This window comes from Diuraphis noxia, unplaced genomic scaffold, assembly GCF_037042655.1.
Source record: "Diuraphis noxia isolate RWA-SAM2 unplaced genomic scaffold, SU_Dnox_SAM2 contig0002, whole genome shotgun sequence".
Lineage (NCBI taxonomy): Eukaryota > Metazoa > Arthropoda > Insecta > Hemiptera > Aphididae > Diuraphis > Diuraphis noxia.
The window spans coordinates 65,126,006-65,142,310 of record NW_028301712.1 but is presented as its reverse complement, the minus strand read 5'-3'; the positions used below and the strand labels follow the sequence as shown (position 1 = coordinate 65,142,310).

Sequence of the window (16,305 nt, the reverse complement as noted above, 5' to 3'; positions counted from 1 at the left end):
TAATAACAATTATGATTTATACTTAATTCAAAAACTGTATGCGTACATAAAGCCCGTAACCTAACTGATAGCTTAGATATATAGCAACAACGTTTGCACGTCCTTTTGACACACTTGTTAGTTGTTAATTATAATAGGTATTCTTATGTGTAGGTACTTAAAGTATACTTAAACAGTTAAACATAGAATACACACAAAGCAATACTTACACAATGTCACAATAAGGATTTTGTACAGTGTACACATTTAATCACTGCCATAATAAGAGTCTACAAAGGCTTAAATCCCTCAAAATGTGTTTATTTATAACATTATTATTATAAATATAATAATAAATACCTACAGCTCATAGGATAATTATCTCATAATGACATAATGTAATAAAATAAATAATATTTTTGTTAAATAAAAATAGAATTTCGAACAGAAATATCACCACGTAAGCATCAGGATCACGTTTGCCGATATCATACTACTCGCGATTTGCATCACCGGGACGAATTCCGTTTTATCATTTCCCCGCATTCGTAATGTTTTTCCGCACAATGCATTGCGTTTCCTTTGACTTGTTGCCAGTCGGAAACATTCCACGTCAACCATTCGTGGGAAGGACTTCGCCTACTCCTCTTTACCTGACGCTGCATGTAGTGTATGATTGGTGACAAGCGACAAAGCAGCAACTGAACACATGGCATTTGCGACGTCAAATGTCCGATTAATAGATCTGGTAACGTTTCGTCCGTCGCATCTTTCATCATCGACTTTATCTGAAATCGAGAAAAAATATAATAGGTACTAGGTAAACCCACATATAACACATAAAGGCGCAACTGGAAACTGTCGAATGTGTTAAAATTATGAAATTTTCTAATGGCTGATCAGCTATGAGACAAATCCCCAAACTTCGAAGTATTTATATATATAATTAATTATTACCGGATCGACTAAAAATGTGAAACCATTTAGGTGACTTAAGAGGTGCCATATCTGTCCCTAGTTGCGCCATTCAGTCCTACCACAGCACAAGCGAGTACAGTAAGTTTTATTGTATATAGGTAATGTCATATTATGTGTAACATAATTAGATATGGTATAGACATAGACTGCAATGTTCATTACATATGGATTATTCATAATCCAGTCGATTGGACGACCATCGGGGACGATCTTAGTTTTTTGGCCAGTAGCTCTGTAATTGCAGGTTGTTCCGTAATCAGAGACATTCAAGATCTAAATAAGAATTATGGAATATACATAATATTTGAACATTTACATTTGTACAAAAAATTGTCATTCCATAAAGCATGAAGATAACTTACAGTTTTCGTCAAAAGTACCAATCCGTTTACTATAAGAGCTTTTAGAGCATTGGTGCCGTGTCCGATAACACCCGATGCGGCACGAATCAACAGCGTTAACATGTTAGATTTTGTTTCGACTTTATCCTTGACGATTGACCGACCCACTAGGTCGGCCACAAGTACAGACATTTTCTTCCAATCTTGACATTTATCTACATTTCTATTCGAAGACAAACATTGAAGTTCACTGACTGTACATTTGAGGATAATTGATAACGCACATATTTTTAATAAAAATTGCATAATATATTGTTATAAATTTTTTTAGTAATTATTATTTCATAAAAAATAAACTCAATTACTCAAAAATTATATCATAAATATAAAAACACAACTCCTCTGTCAATATGTCAATGCATAAATGAGGAATGCTGTACATTTCCTGCTAATTGTAACACCCAATTATTTAATTCACCAAACCATATGAACAGTTACAATTCACTACTTAACATTTTCAACCAATTATGATGTACATAACACTGCTTGTCAATTAAAAAAAATATTTACAAATAATTGTTTCATCATTTAACTTGATAACCATAGTAATTTTTTCGCTAAATATCTAAAAAAAATAAACATGTCAAATACTTTCATTCCTGAAATTCAATGTAATAATATATTTTATTATATATTATATTTAATAAAGATTAAAATATAATATAATATAAAAGAGATTTAAAGAATACAGTCTTATTAAACTAATTAAAGTACAATGGCAGTATGGCACAACTTCAAAATGGACGGACTTGAACAATATATTAACTACTATTTTCTTATAAAATTGTCTATCCAGTTGTGGACTATTAATCATCACAGATACATTTGTTTATTTATACTTCATATTTAACCAAAAACAGTTAATAATACTTTTAACCAGAAAATTGATACAAATCAAGTAATAAAAAAAATACATAGTTACTTAATCATAACATAAAATAACTTAAAATCATTACCCTAAACAATAGCATAATACAATAAATGTTTTAAAGAACCAATAATGAATACATAAAAAAATAAATATATTCATTGGTACAATCATAATCAAACTAAAATACATTTTTTTATGTTTTTAACAAAGTGAAAAAGTATCAAATGTGGTATTATTTAAAATCTTGTTGCACAAATATACAATATTAGTTTAAACATAAATTGTCATTACTTTGATATTTTCTTTCCATAATTTTGATTCAACAATAAAATATCACATTAATATCAATATTTTATTAACTAAGTTTTTTTTAACAACTTAGTTAATAAAATACTATTTTTAATTCTAAAAATTTTTATTTATTTTTTATCAAAAGAGTAAAACCAATATGAAAAAATGTATAAATATACCATATTGTTTGAATAATAGTTACTCTAAAAAATTTTTATATTTTACATAAAATAGTGGCAAGAATATCAGTTTCATTAAAATTATTAAAAAAATGGAATTAATAAAACTATCATAAACTATGAAAAATGAAAAACATACAGATACAACTTTTGTTTTAATTAAAGATATTTTAAGTTCATTTAATTTGTTTATGTATTTTAAATACAGTAAAATTGTAATACTTTAAATATTGTCAAAATTCATTTTTATAACCTAAATAATAATAAGTTTTCAAAAATCTCTTAAAGCATCAACAGGACCTACAGTAGCACAATTCTAATATTTTATTTGTTGGTATATTTCATCCATTAACTTCAACCAACATTATGTATATACATAAATATACCTATCTAATCATGAATAATTTTAAGTAAACAGTAGTGAACTTTAGTAGATATAACTTTCATCTATCCCCCTAATCTCGAAATTATTTTATTAGCAACAGTTAGTTTTTATTTAAGAATCTTTGGCGAAAAGAATTTATGATTTATTCAAGAGTTATTCAGTTAACTGTATTTTAAATAATTTTAGTGTTGTACATAACATTTTTATAGATAAACTTAAAATCTTATTTTCATTCTTCCAAATAATAAAATTGATGTTGGTGAAAACAGATCAATATTCATAATTTAATTTAATACTATTATAACAATGTAAGTATTCTATTGATAGTGTAAAACTATATTAATTTATCAAACTATTTTATCATTACCAATCCCATTATCCTACAAAATATCACAATTATTGGCTTTGAAAGATCATCGAAGGTATTAGAAGAATAGTAAACAAAAATAAAGGAGTTATATTCAGCTTTAGGTTAGAGTACTTATTTGACACTTAAAATAATACTTTTTCAAAGTAATGAATATCAGCATTATCAGCTGCTATATATTCACAAACTGGTCATAGCAGGTGGATGAGCATATGCTTTAGGTATGAAACCATATTTTCTTGTTTTAGGAGCATAAGTCCATAACCACCCATCGACCATTTGATTGTCGAGATCTGCATATATCCATTCGCCACGCTTAACTGATAGATCATCTGGGGCTTGAGGCTACAAAATTATCCAAATGATAAGAATTGAGCAAAATAAAAAGTTTAAGCTTAAATAAAAATGAATATAACATACCTTATAATCATAAAGCATTACCATTTCAGTACCATGAATTGCTGGATCGTCATCAGCCACACAAGAGTTTTTTCGTGGCCGTGCTCGGGTAACTGGAGGTAGTCCAGTATTAGTAGTACTAGCACACTGATTATTATTATTCATTTGATTTATATGTCCTATACAAATATCAATAAGTTACTTAAATAATATTGCAATGTGGTACGTTATTAATTTAATATACCTTGTATTATATCAGCTGGATATACAAATCCACTAGGAACAAATCCTTCCTGTCCATCACTGCGAATAATCCAATACCAATCAGGGTCTTCTCTGTTTAATACAGTCACAAATTCTCCTCTCTCAACACTAACATCATTTTCATCTCTCGCTATGAAAGTGTATAAAACAATGTAACGTCCTGCAGGGTCCTAAATATTTGATAAATACTGTAGATATGTCATGTCAAATTGAATTATTTAAAATTAATTCTTGTGTTTTACGGTGATACCATGCTATAAAATATTGATTATATAAAGCCTACCTTCACCAATGTTAAATGATAAACTATTTTTATACTTAAATAAATAAAATTATATTTAAAAATTACTTTGAAAAATGGTCGAATCTCAGGATGTGATGATGCACTTAATAATGATGCTCTAGAGCTACTAATGTTCTGTTTGTTTTGATTTTTGTGATCTTGGGTTTTTCCAAAACTTTCACAGTCAGATAAATCACCACAATTGCCTAACAATTGAACAAAAACGATAATAATTATGTTATAGACAATATTTTAAATGCTAATTTATTATACAAACCATGTTTTTGTTGCTCATTGATTTCAACTTCAACAACAGTTTCAGTTGGCGTAGCAGCTGGTGCACGTGGTAATTTCTTTTTGACATTATTTAAAGCTATTTCACCAAGTTGTGAATTATAAGGTGTACAATATGAATGAGGTATAAAACCTTCTTGACGACTATCCTCTGCAATTACATATACCCAGTCGTTCTCTCGGTATAGGATGTTGACGACCTAGAAAGAAATAAATGAATAATTTTTGTTTAAAGGAAAGATAAAAAAAAAAAATTATATTTTTTTGATATTTAACTACATGCCTAATTTTTCAAGTTATCTAGATAATCTAAAAAAATCATAAATGCATATATTTTGTTATTTAATTTTGAATTGCTTAGTTTGTAATGGATAAATTATACACAATATAATTTAAAACAACTAAAATATAATAAGCATCATAAACTAATTATGCTTATCAACATTTTGAAAACAAACTTTTATAGTACTGGGATATTACATTAAACTATTACACAAAAATTAGAGGTAGAAAAAACTTTTTAACAGATGATGAAATAAATACATAACTCATAAAACTAATATACCTAATACTTTCATAACATAATTAAACTTCATAATTTTCTTCAATGAATAATATTTCAAAACATAAAATCAGTATATTGATGAATAATGAAATCCAAGAAAATTTCCAATCCAAAAAGTATTTAATTACTACAATTATTTGAGCTATTTCTATCTACCTACTTCATAAATCAGAAAGGCGAAAAAATTAAATTGAGCATTGAGCAACACTTTAGATTTATAATATGGACTAAAAGTTTAGTCACTAGTCCTCAGATATTATGCGTATTTAACACATTCTAACCTGGCCTCGTTTCACAGTCAGCTCATCATCGACGCACGGTGTGAAATCGTGAAGTACAACCATTTTGCTATCAGGCGACAAGCCGTTTTCCTTCTCGATCCCAACACGCACCAGTGTCTCAATGGATGCACTGCCAGTAATACGTCCCATACCTGGAACTGGTCCATTAGCGTTGGTTCCTCGTAGCACTTCTTTATCCAAGTCGCTTGTAGAACCACCTGCAAAAAGCATTTAAAGCACTATTGAATGATTACACTAAGGAATATAAACCAAAAGGCCTCAGTGAGAAGGATAAATTCTGCTGTAAGTGATGGCAGCTCAAAGAGTTTGGTATTTCTAATGATTGTTGATCATACTTTTTTTCTTCTTGCCTCGGCGTATTCTCACGGGACACAGGAAAGCCATTATTGTTTATTGGCCACAACGCATGCTAATCTTGTAACTGGTTTCCAAGGTCTATATGACTATATCCGTTTTTCCGGTTCAGGAAAACCATGTAACCACGAAATGAAACACAAAACATACAGAGCAAGAGCTGCACAAGCCAACTTACAGGACACTGTCACACTGTCAATTATTTATTGACTATCAATCATCATTATTATTATCCGACAGCAGTGGCGGCGGTGGCGCCGGCGGTCGAACAGGTTCTGGAATGGTGATAATTATTATTATGACCCAGTGTGGCCATATTTGAAAACCAAATTCAGCGGCTGATGAGTATAAAAATCATTACGTTTATGTTAACGCTGCAGCATCAACATAGGAGTTCGATTCAAATTGTAATTTGTATCTTCACCACAGGAGACAGGATATTAAATGATGAGCCTATTACTTATTAAGGTCTTTAGATATATGAGCTGTGGTCGTCATCCAACCAATCTTTGTTCTTTTTATATTATATAATTAGTAATTACAGAGCCAAGGTGGATTCATAGAGTAAATACTAGTAATTGTTCATATTATAGTATTTTAACTCTATGAGCGAATTTAATATAACATGTAAGCAAATAGCCTCAATTTATCATCTAAGTTGAACTGCAAAAGTAACACAAAAATTTGCTGGACAAAAACCGGTTTAAAATTAACCCACAATATCCAGCACGGAAATAATGAACTATGAATTTATTATACTAAATAAATAATTAACAGTAATTATCACTAACTGTATATCCATATATATATATATAAATCCATTTTCTTTGTCTATGCATAGAGTAATAATAGTAATATCAGATTCACAGAGTAACAGCAGATTACTCTATGATCAGATTTTAAACAATTTATTAATAAATTGAATTTATAACTATAGATATATTCTAAAGACTATTAGACTATAATAATCTAGTATATCTTAGTCCGTGGTATGCACTTTCATAGTCTCGTGTGTGCACCAAGGACGTTACGAAAGTTTCGCTGTCAATTGCATATCAGTCTTCTTTGGTTACTTAACATTCCAACGCAAGTGATGACGTAGCGTCGATTTTATGTTTATGTACACCGTTATTGATAATAATAATCAAAACGTGTCACTACTCGCTAATAATTAAACTTACCGAGTGACGAGGCGACCAACGCAGCACATATTACATTGTAAACTCGTGAAGCGACCTCATTAACATTTCACTTCTCGAATATCTTTCAACCTTCACTACCGTCACTCATCGTTCTCTCAAGTAAGCTGATTCGATTAAAATATTGTTAAGTATACTAACTGAGATTTTATTTTATCCACAAAGAACAGAAAAATAACATGGATCAAGTAACTAAAGTGTTGGAACCCGGACGCCAGTTTTCCAAAGACTCAGTTAGGCTGGTAAAAAGATGCACTAAACCCGACAGGAAAGGTAAAAGCGATTTGTATTCCATTTAATTGTAATTTTTTCATTTCCGTAATTTATTTTGTTTTACAGAGTTTCAAAAAATCGCAATTGCTACGGCCATCGGTTTTTGCATAATGGGTTTTATTGGTTTCTTTGTCAAACTTATTCACATACCCATCAACAACATCATTGTGTAAGTACAATTTATAATTAAAATTTTATTTTTAAATAATTACGGGTTTTTCTAATCTAAAGTTAATAAAAGCCCAAATATCAACAATACAATTGTAATTCGCCTTTAAGTGTCATGTATTTAGATAATAAATTCAAAATACAATTCTGCAGTTTAGAATACTGAATATTAATAATAAAAAAAAAAAAGTAATATAATTTGAGCATCTGGATGCCTGTATTCGTTATATCCATGATCCATCTTATCAATGTGCAACATATCAAATTTGCATTCTCCACAATCTATTTTGTTACTTTGAATATTACACTAAATACCAAACTTATCTTAGGTATTATTAAATTTGAAGGTATCCATATTGTTTTCTTCACGAAATTTTCATACTTTAATTTTAAAGTGAGTAATAAGGACCGATGTAAAATATTGAGAATTTAAAATGTTCATAACTCGCTTATAATTAAAATAACATATATAATTCCAAAGATAGCACATGAATAATATTTGTATCTTTAAATTGTATAAACCAATTTACTATAATTTTAATACTTATGAGTTATGACTCTAACTCAATGTCATTCAATTCAAATTTATTAAGTTGTACATTTGCAAGCTGAAAATAACACATGTGTACATCAACTTCTATATACAATGTGCATGATATAGTTGAAAAATAAACATCAATTAGATAAGCTCCTATTAAGATTTATTTATGATTTAAGAGGACGTTTCACCCGCATGTGTTGTCTCTGTCTTACAAGTACATAACATTGCAAAAAATGTTTCGCGCGGAAAAGAACCGAGAAAGCTACAGTTATAACTAAGAGACGAAATGTTCACCACATAAAAAGTAGAATTTTGTCCGTGCAAAATCGTTTTTATTTTTTCGATATCAGGACTAGAAAAAAAGTTATTCATGCTTAAAAAACACAAAATTAATATATTATAAAACAATAAGAATTTTTTTTTGTGTAAGTGATATCGAAAAAATAAAAACGATATTGCACAGACAAAATTCTCCTTTTTATGTGGTGAAAATTTTGTTTCTTAGTTATAACTGTATCTTTCTTGGTTTTTTCTGCGCGAAACAGTTTTTGTAATGTTACGCACTTGTAAAATGGAGACAATAAATGCGGGTGTAACGTCCTCTTAAGCAATTAAGTATTGCTTGCAATAATCAACACAATAGAACTAAATTAAAAAAACAAAAAATAGTATTATTTTAATGGAGGTGTGAAGAATAAAAATAAATTTGTACCCCAGATTAAATCATAGTCTACTAAGATTAGTTAGATTATTTATTAGTTCTATAAATAATGATTTATTTATTTTAATTAGGTATATCAATCTTGTAATTTGCCATATAATAAATTTTGTTCAACACTTAGATATATCAACATATCATTTCATTAATCTAATATATTTTTTTTTTTTTTTACAGAGGATCATGAATTGTTAGCAGATCAGCTCCTTTATTTCCTTAAAAAAAAACAATATATCTTGATAAAAAGATGTGTGTAGTTCACAATATTTTTGTTTTTATACTGTGTATTAAATATTTGTGAACAATATTTGTGTTTCCCTTGTTCATTTTAGTAAATAGAGTTTATATTATATTTATCTAATGTTTCTAAGTATAAATTATATTAAAAATTTATAATAATGTAATTGACATGTAAAATATAAAATACTTTATTATGAACAATAAAAAAAAAAATCTTTCCATTTAAATTTATTTTACAAATTGTATAATTTAAACAGATAAAACATATAACACTCATCACCTTGCAACTTCCAGTTGTTTTACTAATTTAATTATTATGAAGACCCAAATATTGATGTTCCGATTATATAAACTGGACGGTTTTTATATTTCTTTGATATATCAAATTCAATCTGAAATAAATATTCATATAATAATACATTAATCAATTCTTATTTATATAGTTATTGTAGATTATAATGTAGTAAAACAAAAATGTTTGAGAAATAATATGATTTAATTTTATAAGTACTTCAGTTATTAATTGCTTGTTTTTTTGTTGTATTAACTTCAGCTTTGGAACCAATTGATTATATTCTTCAGCTAATTCTTTTTTTTTATTAGATACTGCTATTTGAGAATTAATCATTTTCTCAACATTGCTAACTTTTTGAAGAAATGTTGACTCCAGTTTGTTAAGATATCTAATAAAATAAAAATAAATGACATATTTATTCAGATCAAGTATATAGAATAGTAGAAAATAGCTGCAGCTGTCTAGTCTGTTCAAAATGAGATAGTTTACAAGTGCACAGGTGCCACCTACAGCGCATGGGCATTGCTTTGTTCTGTAACATGGATTGAGGTCAGTGTCGGCCTGACCATAGCCGCTAGGCCGCAAACACATCAGGGGCCCCCCGGCTGTATTTGTGTCGAGCGGCCCCGATATTACTAAAAATATAATATTTCACTACTTATAAGCATTTTTTATCATTTTCATTTAATAACTTGTTTGGGGGTTCTTCTGAAGAAATGCATCCGAGGCCTTTTAAGTACCAGGCCGACACTGATTGAGGTGGTCTTCATGCTGTCTTGTACTGATCTCATTATGAATAGAGTATAGACCGAGATTCTGAGGCATTATGATATATTATATTATATTTTATTCTCTTATTTATTGATGGTAGTGGTTAGATCACTTTTGATACAGCTAATTTTATGCTAACATAATTAGGCACAGAATACAAAAATATGGTAATAATGTTGAAAATAAGCAACAAAGTTAAGAGAATTAAAATTTTTTTTAGTGATCCACTTGCTGCTTTGGGCTCACTTTAAAACAGCCCTTACAGTTTATTGAATTTACCTTGGTGAATGTTTAATTTGCTGCAAATGTTGGAAAACTGGATCATTAAGCTTTTGCTTGATTACTTTTATAACATCCAACATAGAGGCTATTTCAGGTTTAGACTCATTGATTTCTCCACCAGAATGGACTGATAATGCAGAATTTGTTTCATTTGATAATTCGAGCAATCGCATACTTAGAAACGATTCTAACTATAGTAAAATGGCAACAATATAATTCTATTACATAACAAAAATGTTATAGTTTGAGATATCTCACTTCTAAAATATCATTCATAAATTCATTTCTCGTCTGAAAATTATCTAATAAAGTCAAAGCCTCGTTGCCCCTGGCTATACTACCATCAGTTTGCAGATTTTCAACTACTATTCCACTTTCTTCTAGAGAAATACCATAATCAATGTCCTATATAAGCAAACATTTATCATTAATTACAAAGTGATAACTGAATTATTTCATATAAGTTGCATACTTCAGATGGATTCTCTAGGTCACCCCAGTCAATTTCTTCATCCGCAGTGGTATCCTATAAAATATTTATTAAATGACATATATACATATATATATATAACCTAACCTAACACAAAATTATAGATATACTTTAATATCTTCTTCAATTGTTAGCACAGACTCTTCTATTTTACTTGGTTTTTCCCCATACAGATATTCGTAATAGGTAGTATTGCCATTATCTAAAAGTATTTACTATTTTAAACTTCATGATCAAATAATTTAAGAAATAAAACAATAATTACTTAAAATATATTGAAGCATCGTTAAATTAATGTCTGAACCTAGAATATTTGCTACAAACAACGAAAAATATGAATTGGCTTTTTTTAAATTTTTTATATGTTCAGTAACATCATCATAAACTTTTTGGAGTTCATTTAATCGTCCTATAAGTGTGCGTTTAAAACTGTTGTCATCAACTATAGAAAACTGTTTCCGCATCATTTCCAAATCTTTTTTACATGTTTGGATAGATTTAGTGTAATCTTCAATCTTTTTATCGCAATCCTATACAAAATCTATAGTCAGCTTGTTACTTACAAAATTGAAATATTATTACGTTTTAGAAAATTTTAATAGTTTACAGTTTGTCCAGATTGTAATTTAGCTATTTGCTTCTTAACCGAGGGTATGTGATATTTGATGTTTTGTACGAGAAGATCACAAGCTTCAGCCAGATAAATATTGTCTTTCAAATACAGTTTTTCGATTTCCAACCAATCCTTCATCCTCTGTGAACCATATGATCCAAACAAATTTTTAGTATCAGCTTCAGTTTCTTTTAATATTTCAATTATACGTTTACAATAGAAATAATTGATATCTAAACAAAAATATAACAGAATTTAAATAAATACTAACCCAAGGCTTATAACACTTATAAATTATAATACTTACATGCCCCAGACAACAATTTTACGATCTCATTATTTTCAGGCATATCTTGTATAGCTGCATTTATTTTCTGCCTTATGGGTTGTATGTGTGAATGCCAATTTTTTTTACAATGTTTTCTGCTTGTTAGCCATTCGCTTAGTTTTTGAGCATGTATTTCAATCGGAATGGAACTTTCCTAATAGTACAGAAAATAAGTACGTAAAAAAGTTCCAAAACTAGACGAGTATTAATAATTTAAAAATTAGTTCACTCACCATATTTTCAGAAATAATAATAATATAAAATTATTTAGGTGTGTAAGTCAAGTTCCAAAATTAAGAGTAAAGAGTGACTGACTGAGCAAGAGGAATTGAAGAATATAATGTAGGGCAATATAATATGATAACGTTTCAAACTTTCGAAACAGAGGCTGACATCAGTACACGTCTGTTATATTCGCATTCACGTCCCATACTTTTATGGTAACATGGTAACTAATAACTCCAATTACTTGGTGACTCCCGAGTACTGACTTGTCACTTGTCAGTATTTATCATAACAAACAAATTATATAGGTATCATCACAGTTTTTTGATACGCATTCTCTGCTCTTTACTTCGTAGTTCTCCACTTCTTATTGGCCGTCAATCACATACATACATATTTAACATAGAATAAAATCGACCAATGAGAAGTGGAGAACTACGACATTGGTTGGAGGTGAAGGAGATGCGCATACTGAGCAAAACTAGTAATACGGTAATACCACAGAATATATTATTAAATCTATTCTGTGGTAATACTGTGATAGTGTGATGTTACCGGACATATCTAATTTTTCATGGTATTTATTATTATCTAAGTACACGCTTATCATCAACTTACTGCAACGTGTTGTTTGTATTTAAAAAAAAATGTGTGGTCGGCACATGATATTTTATCAATAGAAACTCCCAATATAATTGTATTCGAGTTCTTTTATATACCAGAATAAAAAGTTAATACCATGGTTATAGATAGACAGTAGAACGTTTGTAGGCTCAACAGTCAAGTGGTCTATTTGATTATAGTTTATAAATAGGTAATTACAAATTTCATTTTAAAATGTTGTATATTATATAGTTAAAACAAATTTCAAAAACAAGTTTTTTTTATTTTTTTATGAAAATAGGCTGAAAAAGGTAATGGAATAGCAAAATATAATTATTATATATGTAGATATATGTAGGTATATACAATATACCTATCTATAATAGTTTAATAGCCATAACTTCACTTATTTTTAATTAAATAATTTTTATAAGCTGCACTTGGTCAAGTTTCTTTTTCTTTTTGGTCATTTTAGTTCGGATGGAAAAATGCATACAATTAAGATATGCATTAAACCTATGCATTCATCCATTCATGTCATCAAAAAGCAACAGATTGTATTTTATTTTAATAACCTATAAATAGGTACCTAACACACAAATTACAAACAGTTTTGTTTTTTTATCACGTTCGTCAGATTTCCGTAGGACATGGCGTTATATGTAGGTATATCACTATATTATTCTATGATATCGCGGATTATTTTTCAAATAAACATAAGGCAAAATGTAATCCAAAATCTCAAAAAAAAAATAAATACCTTTTTAATAAGCCATAAGCGCAAATAAATTTCACAAAAAGAAAGTGTTTTTTGTCAAATCATATATTATTTATTAATTAGACTTTACTGCAGTGATATTAAAACGAGTTAAAAAAGTTTTAATTGAAATTAAGTATTAGTAGGAATTTGTATAATTCTAATGAAAGCAATCATTGAAATATCGAAATCCATAATATATTGAAGGAAAATTTATCGAAATTATTTGTTTTCTACACGTAAAATTCGTATTTTTTGTAATTGGCGAAATTTTACTTTAGATAAATAACCAATAACCGCTAGTGATATTTTACTTTAGTGGGGTAAAATATCACTGAGGTTACACCGGGACCTATCAAATGATTAAATTGTTAACTGTTAAGAAGTTCCTTCACTGGATGAAATATGAATACTTCCAGCAAGTCTTCAACCCAACAACTCTCTCTTATTGTAAAAAAACACTTAAAGAATGTATAAATAAATATTATATCAGAAAAAAAGATATTAGAAAAGTATTATATATTATATTATAATTTACTATACACAATAGATACAAATTTCAAAATATTTTTATTAAAATGAAGAATTTTGATTATGCCATGATTATATGGTTATTTCTTTTAATAAACAATCCTTTAAATTGTTATGCATATTTTCCATCATACAAAACAATTTTGACGTTCACATCAGCTAGACATTTAGCGACGGCTCATTTTGTTTTAATAATTTGCTTATATAATTATATATTTCCATCACGCTTGTTCTTTGCTTAGCACAGTAATGAACATCTCCTTAGATATTTAGAACGATAAATCCGTACCATTATATCATCATCGAAGTTGTGTGGAATGGTATTAAGAATATGCGTCCGAAATCAGCCGTTTATGATTTAATAAAATTAATTATAAAATGTCGGTAATATACTAATATTGTTGTAAAAATATAAACTGCAGTGTAAATAATTGGTATTTCATACACAAGTACTTGACATAGGTACGTTACCTTTAGGACTATGGCAACGAGATATCTTTAGATGTATGTGGCTTATATACTAATTAGATTCGAAACGGACCGGTAAACCAATATAGAAGGTTTAAAATTTATAATTTAATTCCAGATGGTCACATTAATAATCACATCTTGTACTACAGTAGTTATTTTGTTGTTGGAAGAACTATTGATAATAAAATATTATTCTTTGAAAAATTAACCGATAATTATTATGATTATTTAACTACCACCCGTCCATTGGCGTAATTCAATTAAATTTCAGCAGGTGCTAAACTTTTAACGGGTCCAATAATCGTAATGACAAATTTAGTCATGCTTAAATCTAAAAAGCTAATCATTTTGCTTGCATATTATACTATAGGTAACTTTTTAAACCTAATAACAATATTTCAATATATAACATACAAAAATATCAAAATATGTATATTTTAAAGTTTAAACACTGTATGTGGTGTATCTGTACCATAATACATCCATATAAAAATATAATATTTATATGAAATGAATTATAGTTATGACAAAATTTTTAAATAAATTTATAAAATATTCGAAAATTTAATGAGATATAGTATTGTATTTTAATAGGTATAAAGTTCAGCGTCGGCAGGTGCAAAAGCATATCTTTGAACTTTGCACCTTCTACATAATACCTGTGGGTGCGAGTGCACCGCCGTAATTACACCCACCACTGGCTTAAACACAGCGTACGTACAATATGTTCCTAATAATCTACCACGATGACACAGAAAGGTGCACCCACGACACCGATGTACCCATATTGCCTATTTAGAACGCCTGGCAATCATAATTGTATTTTAAAATATAATTTGAACATTCCAACATTTCTAATTATAAGCTGGAGTATTAAAAAAATTTGATAAAATCAAAAAATATAAGATATATCCAGTTAGACCTAAAATGACTTAATATTTTATTGCTTTTTCTTTTCGATTATGCATGCGACAATGAGAGATGTTATCAACTTTTAATAGATACAGAGATTAATATATTAACAGGTACATGAAATATTAGTCTTATTATTATAATACATTAGGAGATAGTTTTTAATATGCTAAGAAATTCACATTATATTTGTATTTTATTAAAAGTATATTTTTTTGTATCATTCATTACCTGATTAATTAACATATCCTGCGCTAATATGTTGCCAATTGGAATAAAACATAAAATTAAAAAATATTTATCAATGAATGAAAAAAGTATAGTTATAGCAATTTAGTAGATATAGGTACCAAAAAATTGTTGAATTTATTTTATTCAAAAATATCAAAATATCTATATATTATATTATATTATATTAAATATCTAATATTCATCATAAATTGTTAAAATGTTGGTTGATAAAACAAATAAGTCAAAAATATAATAATTATAACCTACTAAGTAATAAAATATGTAACAAATTTTTTTATAGGTATTCAAACATATTTTCTGAATTTAAAATTCAACAATATCCACTTATCATAACCACTGATTTTATTAGGTTAGTGTAAACTAGACAATAATTTTGTTTAAAATTTATTAAAATAAAACTGTAAATCAAAAATTTCTATTGTATATTAATAATTATACTAAAATAATAATAATAAATACATAAATTACATTGGCATGTTTTTCTAAAAAAAAAAAAAAAATAATAATATTTATAATAATAATGAAAAAAATACCAAAACAAAAGGAGTTTCATTAAGATTTAGAGTAGATATTATCAGAAATTTATCATTTAGATATAATAAAAAAATTACCCATCTGTGGAAAATATAATAAGACTCAAGAAGATTGTGAAATTTACGTTAAAACAATTGATACTTAATTAGCTAAAAGTGCACGATAAGATGCAATTGGACGAACATTTGAT

At 28.0% G+C, this 16,305-nt stretch overlaps 4 protein-coding genes across 5 annotated transcripts; 1 reads left to right on the top strand and 3 right to left on the bottom strand.

The window, feature by feature from the left end:
- Positions 1 to 279: 279 nt before the first annotated feature.
- LOC107167059 (uncharacterized) lies at positions 280 to 1,790 on the bottom strand. Its single transcript, XM_015515951.2, has 3 exons — positions 1,320 to 1,790; positions 1,120 to 1,230; positions 280 to 767 (listed from the first exon to the last, which is right to left on the bottom strand). Exons 1-3 carry the CDS (start codon positions 1,602 to 1,604, stop codon positions 489 to 491), a joined length of 675 nt encoding a protein of 224 aa, XP_015371437.2. The 5' UTR covers positions 1,605 to 1,790; the 3' UTR covers positions 280 to 488.
- A 156-nt stretch (positions 1,791 to 1,946) lies between these two features.
- On the bottom strand, positions 1,947 to 6,168 carry Dlish (Dachs ligand with SH3s). Its single transcript, XM_015515770.2, has 7 exons — positions 5,894 to 6,168; positions 5,538 to 5,755; positions 4,675 to 4,891; positions 4,464 to 4,603; positions 4,095 to 4,284; positions 3,872 to 4,029; positions 1,947 to 3,796 (listed from the first exon to the last, which is right to left on the bottom strand). Exons 1-7 carry the CDS (start codon positions 5,940 to 5,942, stop codon positions 3,632 to 3,634), a joined length of 1,137 nt encoding a protein of 378 aa, XP_015371256.1. The 5' UTR covers positions 5,943 to 6,168; the 3' UTR covers positions 1,947 to 3,631.
- Positions 6,169 to 7,053: 885 nt separating this feature from the next.
- Positions 7,054 to 9,278, top strand: LOC107167267 (protein transport protein Sec61 subunit gamma). Of its 2 annotated transcripts, XM_015516242.2 has the most exons (4): positions 7,054 to 7,213; positions 7,277 to 7,384; positions 7,451 to 7,553; positions 8,989 to 9,278. In XM_015516242.2, exons 2-4 carry the CDS (start codon positions 7,291 to 7,293, stop codon positions 8,996 to 8,998), a joined length of 207 nt encoding a protein of 68 aa, XP_015371728.1. In that variant the 5' UTR covers positions 7,054 to 7,213; positions 7,277 to 7,290; the 3' UTR covers positions 8,999 to 9,278. The 2 variants fall into 2 exon arrangements, with proteins under 2 accessions (XP_015371728.1, XP_089077451.1); XM_089221325.1 differs by lacking the exon at positions 8,989 to 9,278 and having other exon boundaries at positions 7,451 to 7,557.
- On the bottom strand, positions 9,224 to 12,429 carry LOC107167261 (CDK5 regulatory subunit-associated protein 3). Its single transcript, XM_015516228.2, has 10 exons — positions 12,064 to 12,429; positions 11,810 to 11,984; positions 11,497 to 11,735; positions 11,155 to 11,419; positions 11,000 to 11,091; positions 10,872 to 10,925; positions 10,658 to 10,804; positions 10,397 to 10,590; positions 9,563 to 9,734; positions 9,224 to 9,443 (listed from the first exon to the last, which is right to left on the bottom strand). The coding sequence occupies exons 1-10, from the start codon at positions 12,064 to 12,066 to the stop codon at positions 9,366 to 9,368; spliced, it is 1,419 nt and encodes a 472-aa protein (XP_015371714.1). The 5' UTR covers positions 12,067 to 12,429; the 3' UTR covers positions 9,224 to 9,365.
- Between the last annotated feature and the right edge of the window lie 3,876 nt (positions 12,430 to 16,305).

Excerpts from the sequence above, each read along its gene's own strand:
- Dlish (XM_015515770.2), bottom strand. The coding sequence starts at position 5,942 with ATGGCTTTCCTGTGTCCCGTGAGAATACGCCGAGGCAAGAAGAAAAAA. Across the intron at positions 5,756-5,893 it reads CCGAGGCAAGAAGAAAAAAA|GTGGTTCTACAAGCGACTTG; the intron begins GTATGATCAACA and ends TGCTTTTTGCAG. Across the intron at positions 3,797-3,871 it reads TAATGCTTTATGATTATAAG|CCTCAAGCCCCAGATGATCT; the intron begins GTATGTTATATT and ends ATAATTTTGTAG.
- LOC107167059 (XM_015515951.2), bottom strand. The coding sequence starts at position 1,604 with ATGCAATTTTTATTAAAAATATGTGCGTTATCAATTATCCTCAAATGT. Across the intron at positions 1,231-1,319 it reads TGGTACTTTTGACGAAAACT|ATCTTGAATGTCTCTGATTA; the intron begins GTAAGTTATCTT and ends ATTCTTATTTAG. Across the intron at positions 768-1,119 it reads GGATTATGAATAATCCATAT|ATAAAGTCGATGATGAAAGA; the intron begins GTAATGAACATT and ends TCTCGATTTCAG.
- LOC107167267 (XM_015516242.2), top strand. The coding sequence starts at position 7,291 with ATGGATCAAGTAACTAAAGTGTTGGAACCCGGACGCCAGTTTTCCAAA. Across the intron at positions 7,385-7,450 it reads CACTAAACCCGACAGGAAAG|AGTTTCAAAAAATCGCAATT; the intron begins GTAAAAGCGATT and ends TTTGTTTTACAG.
- LOC107167261 (XM_015516228.2), bottom strand. Across the intron at positions 11,420-11,496 it reads AATTACAATCTGGACAAACT|GATTGCGATAAAAAGATTGA; the intron begins GTAAACTATTAA and ends GATTTTGTATAG. Across the intron at positions 10,805-10,871 it reads ACCTAGAGAATCCATCTGAA|GACATTGATTATGGTATTTC; the intron begins GTATGCAACTTA and ends TTGCTTATATAG.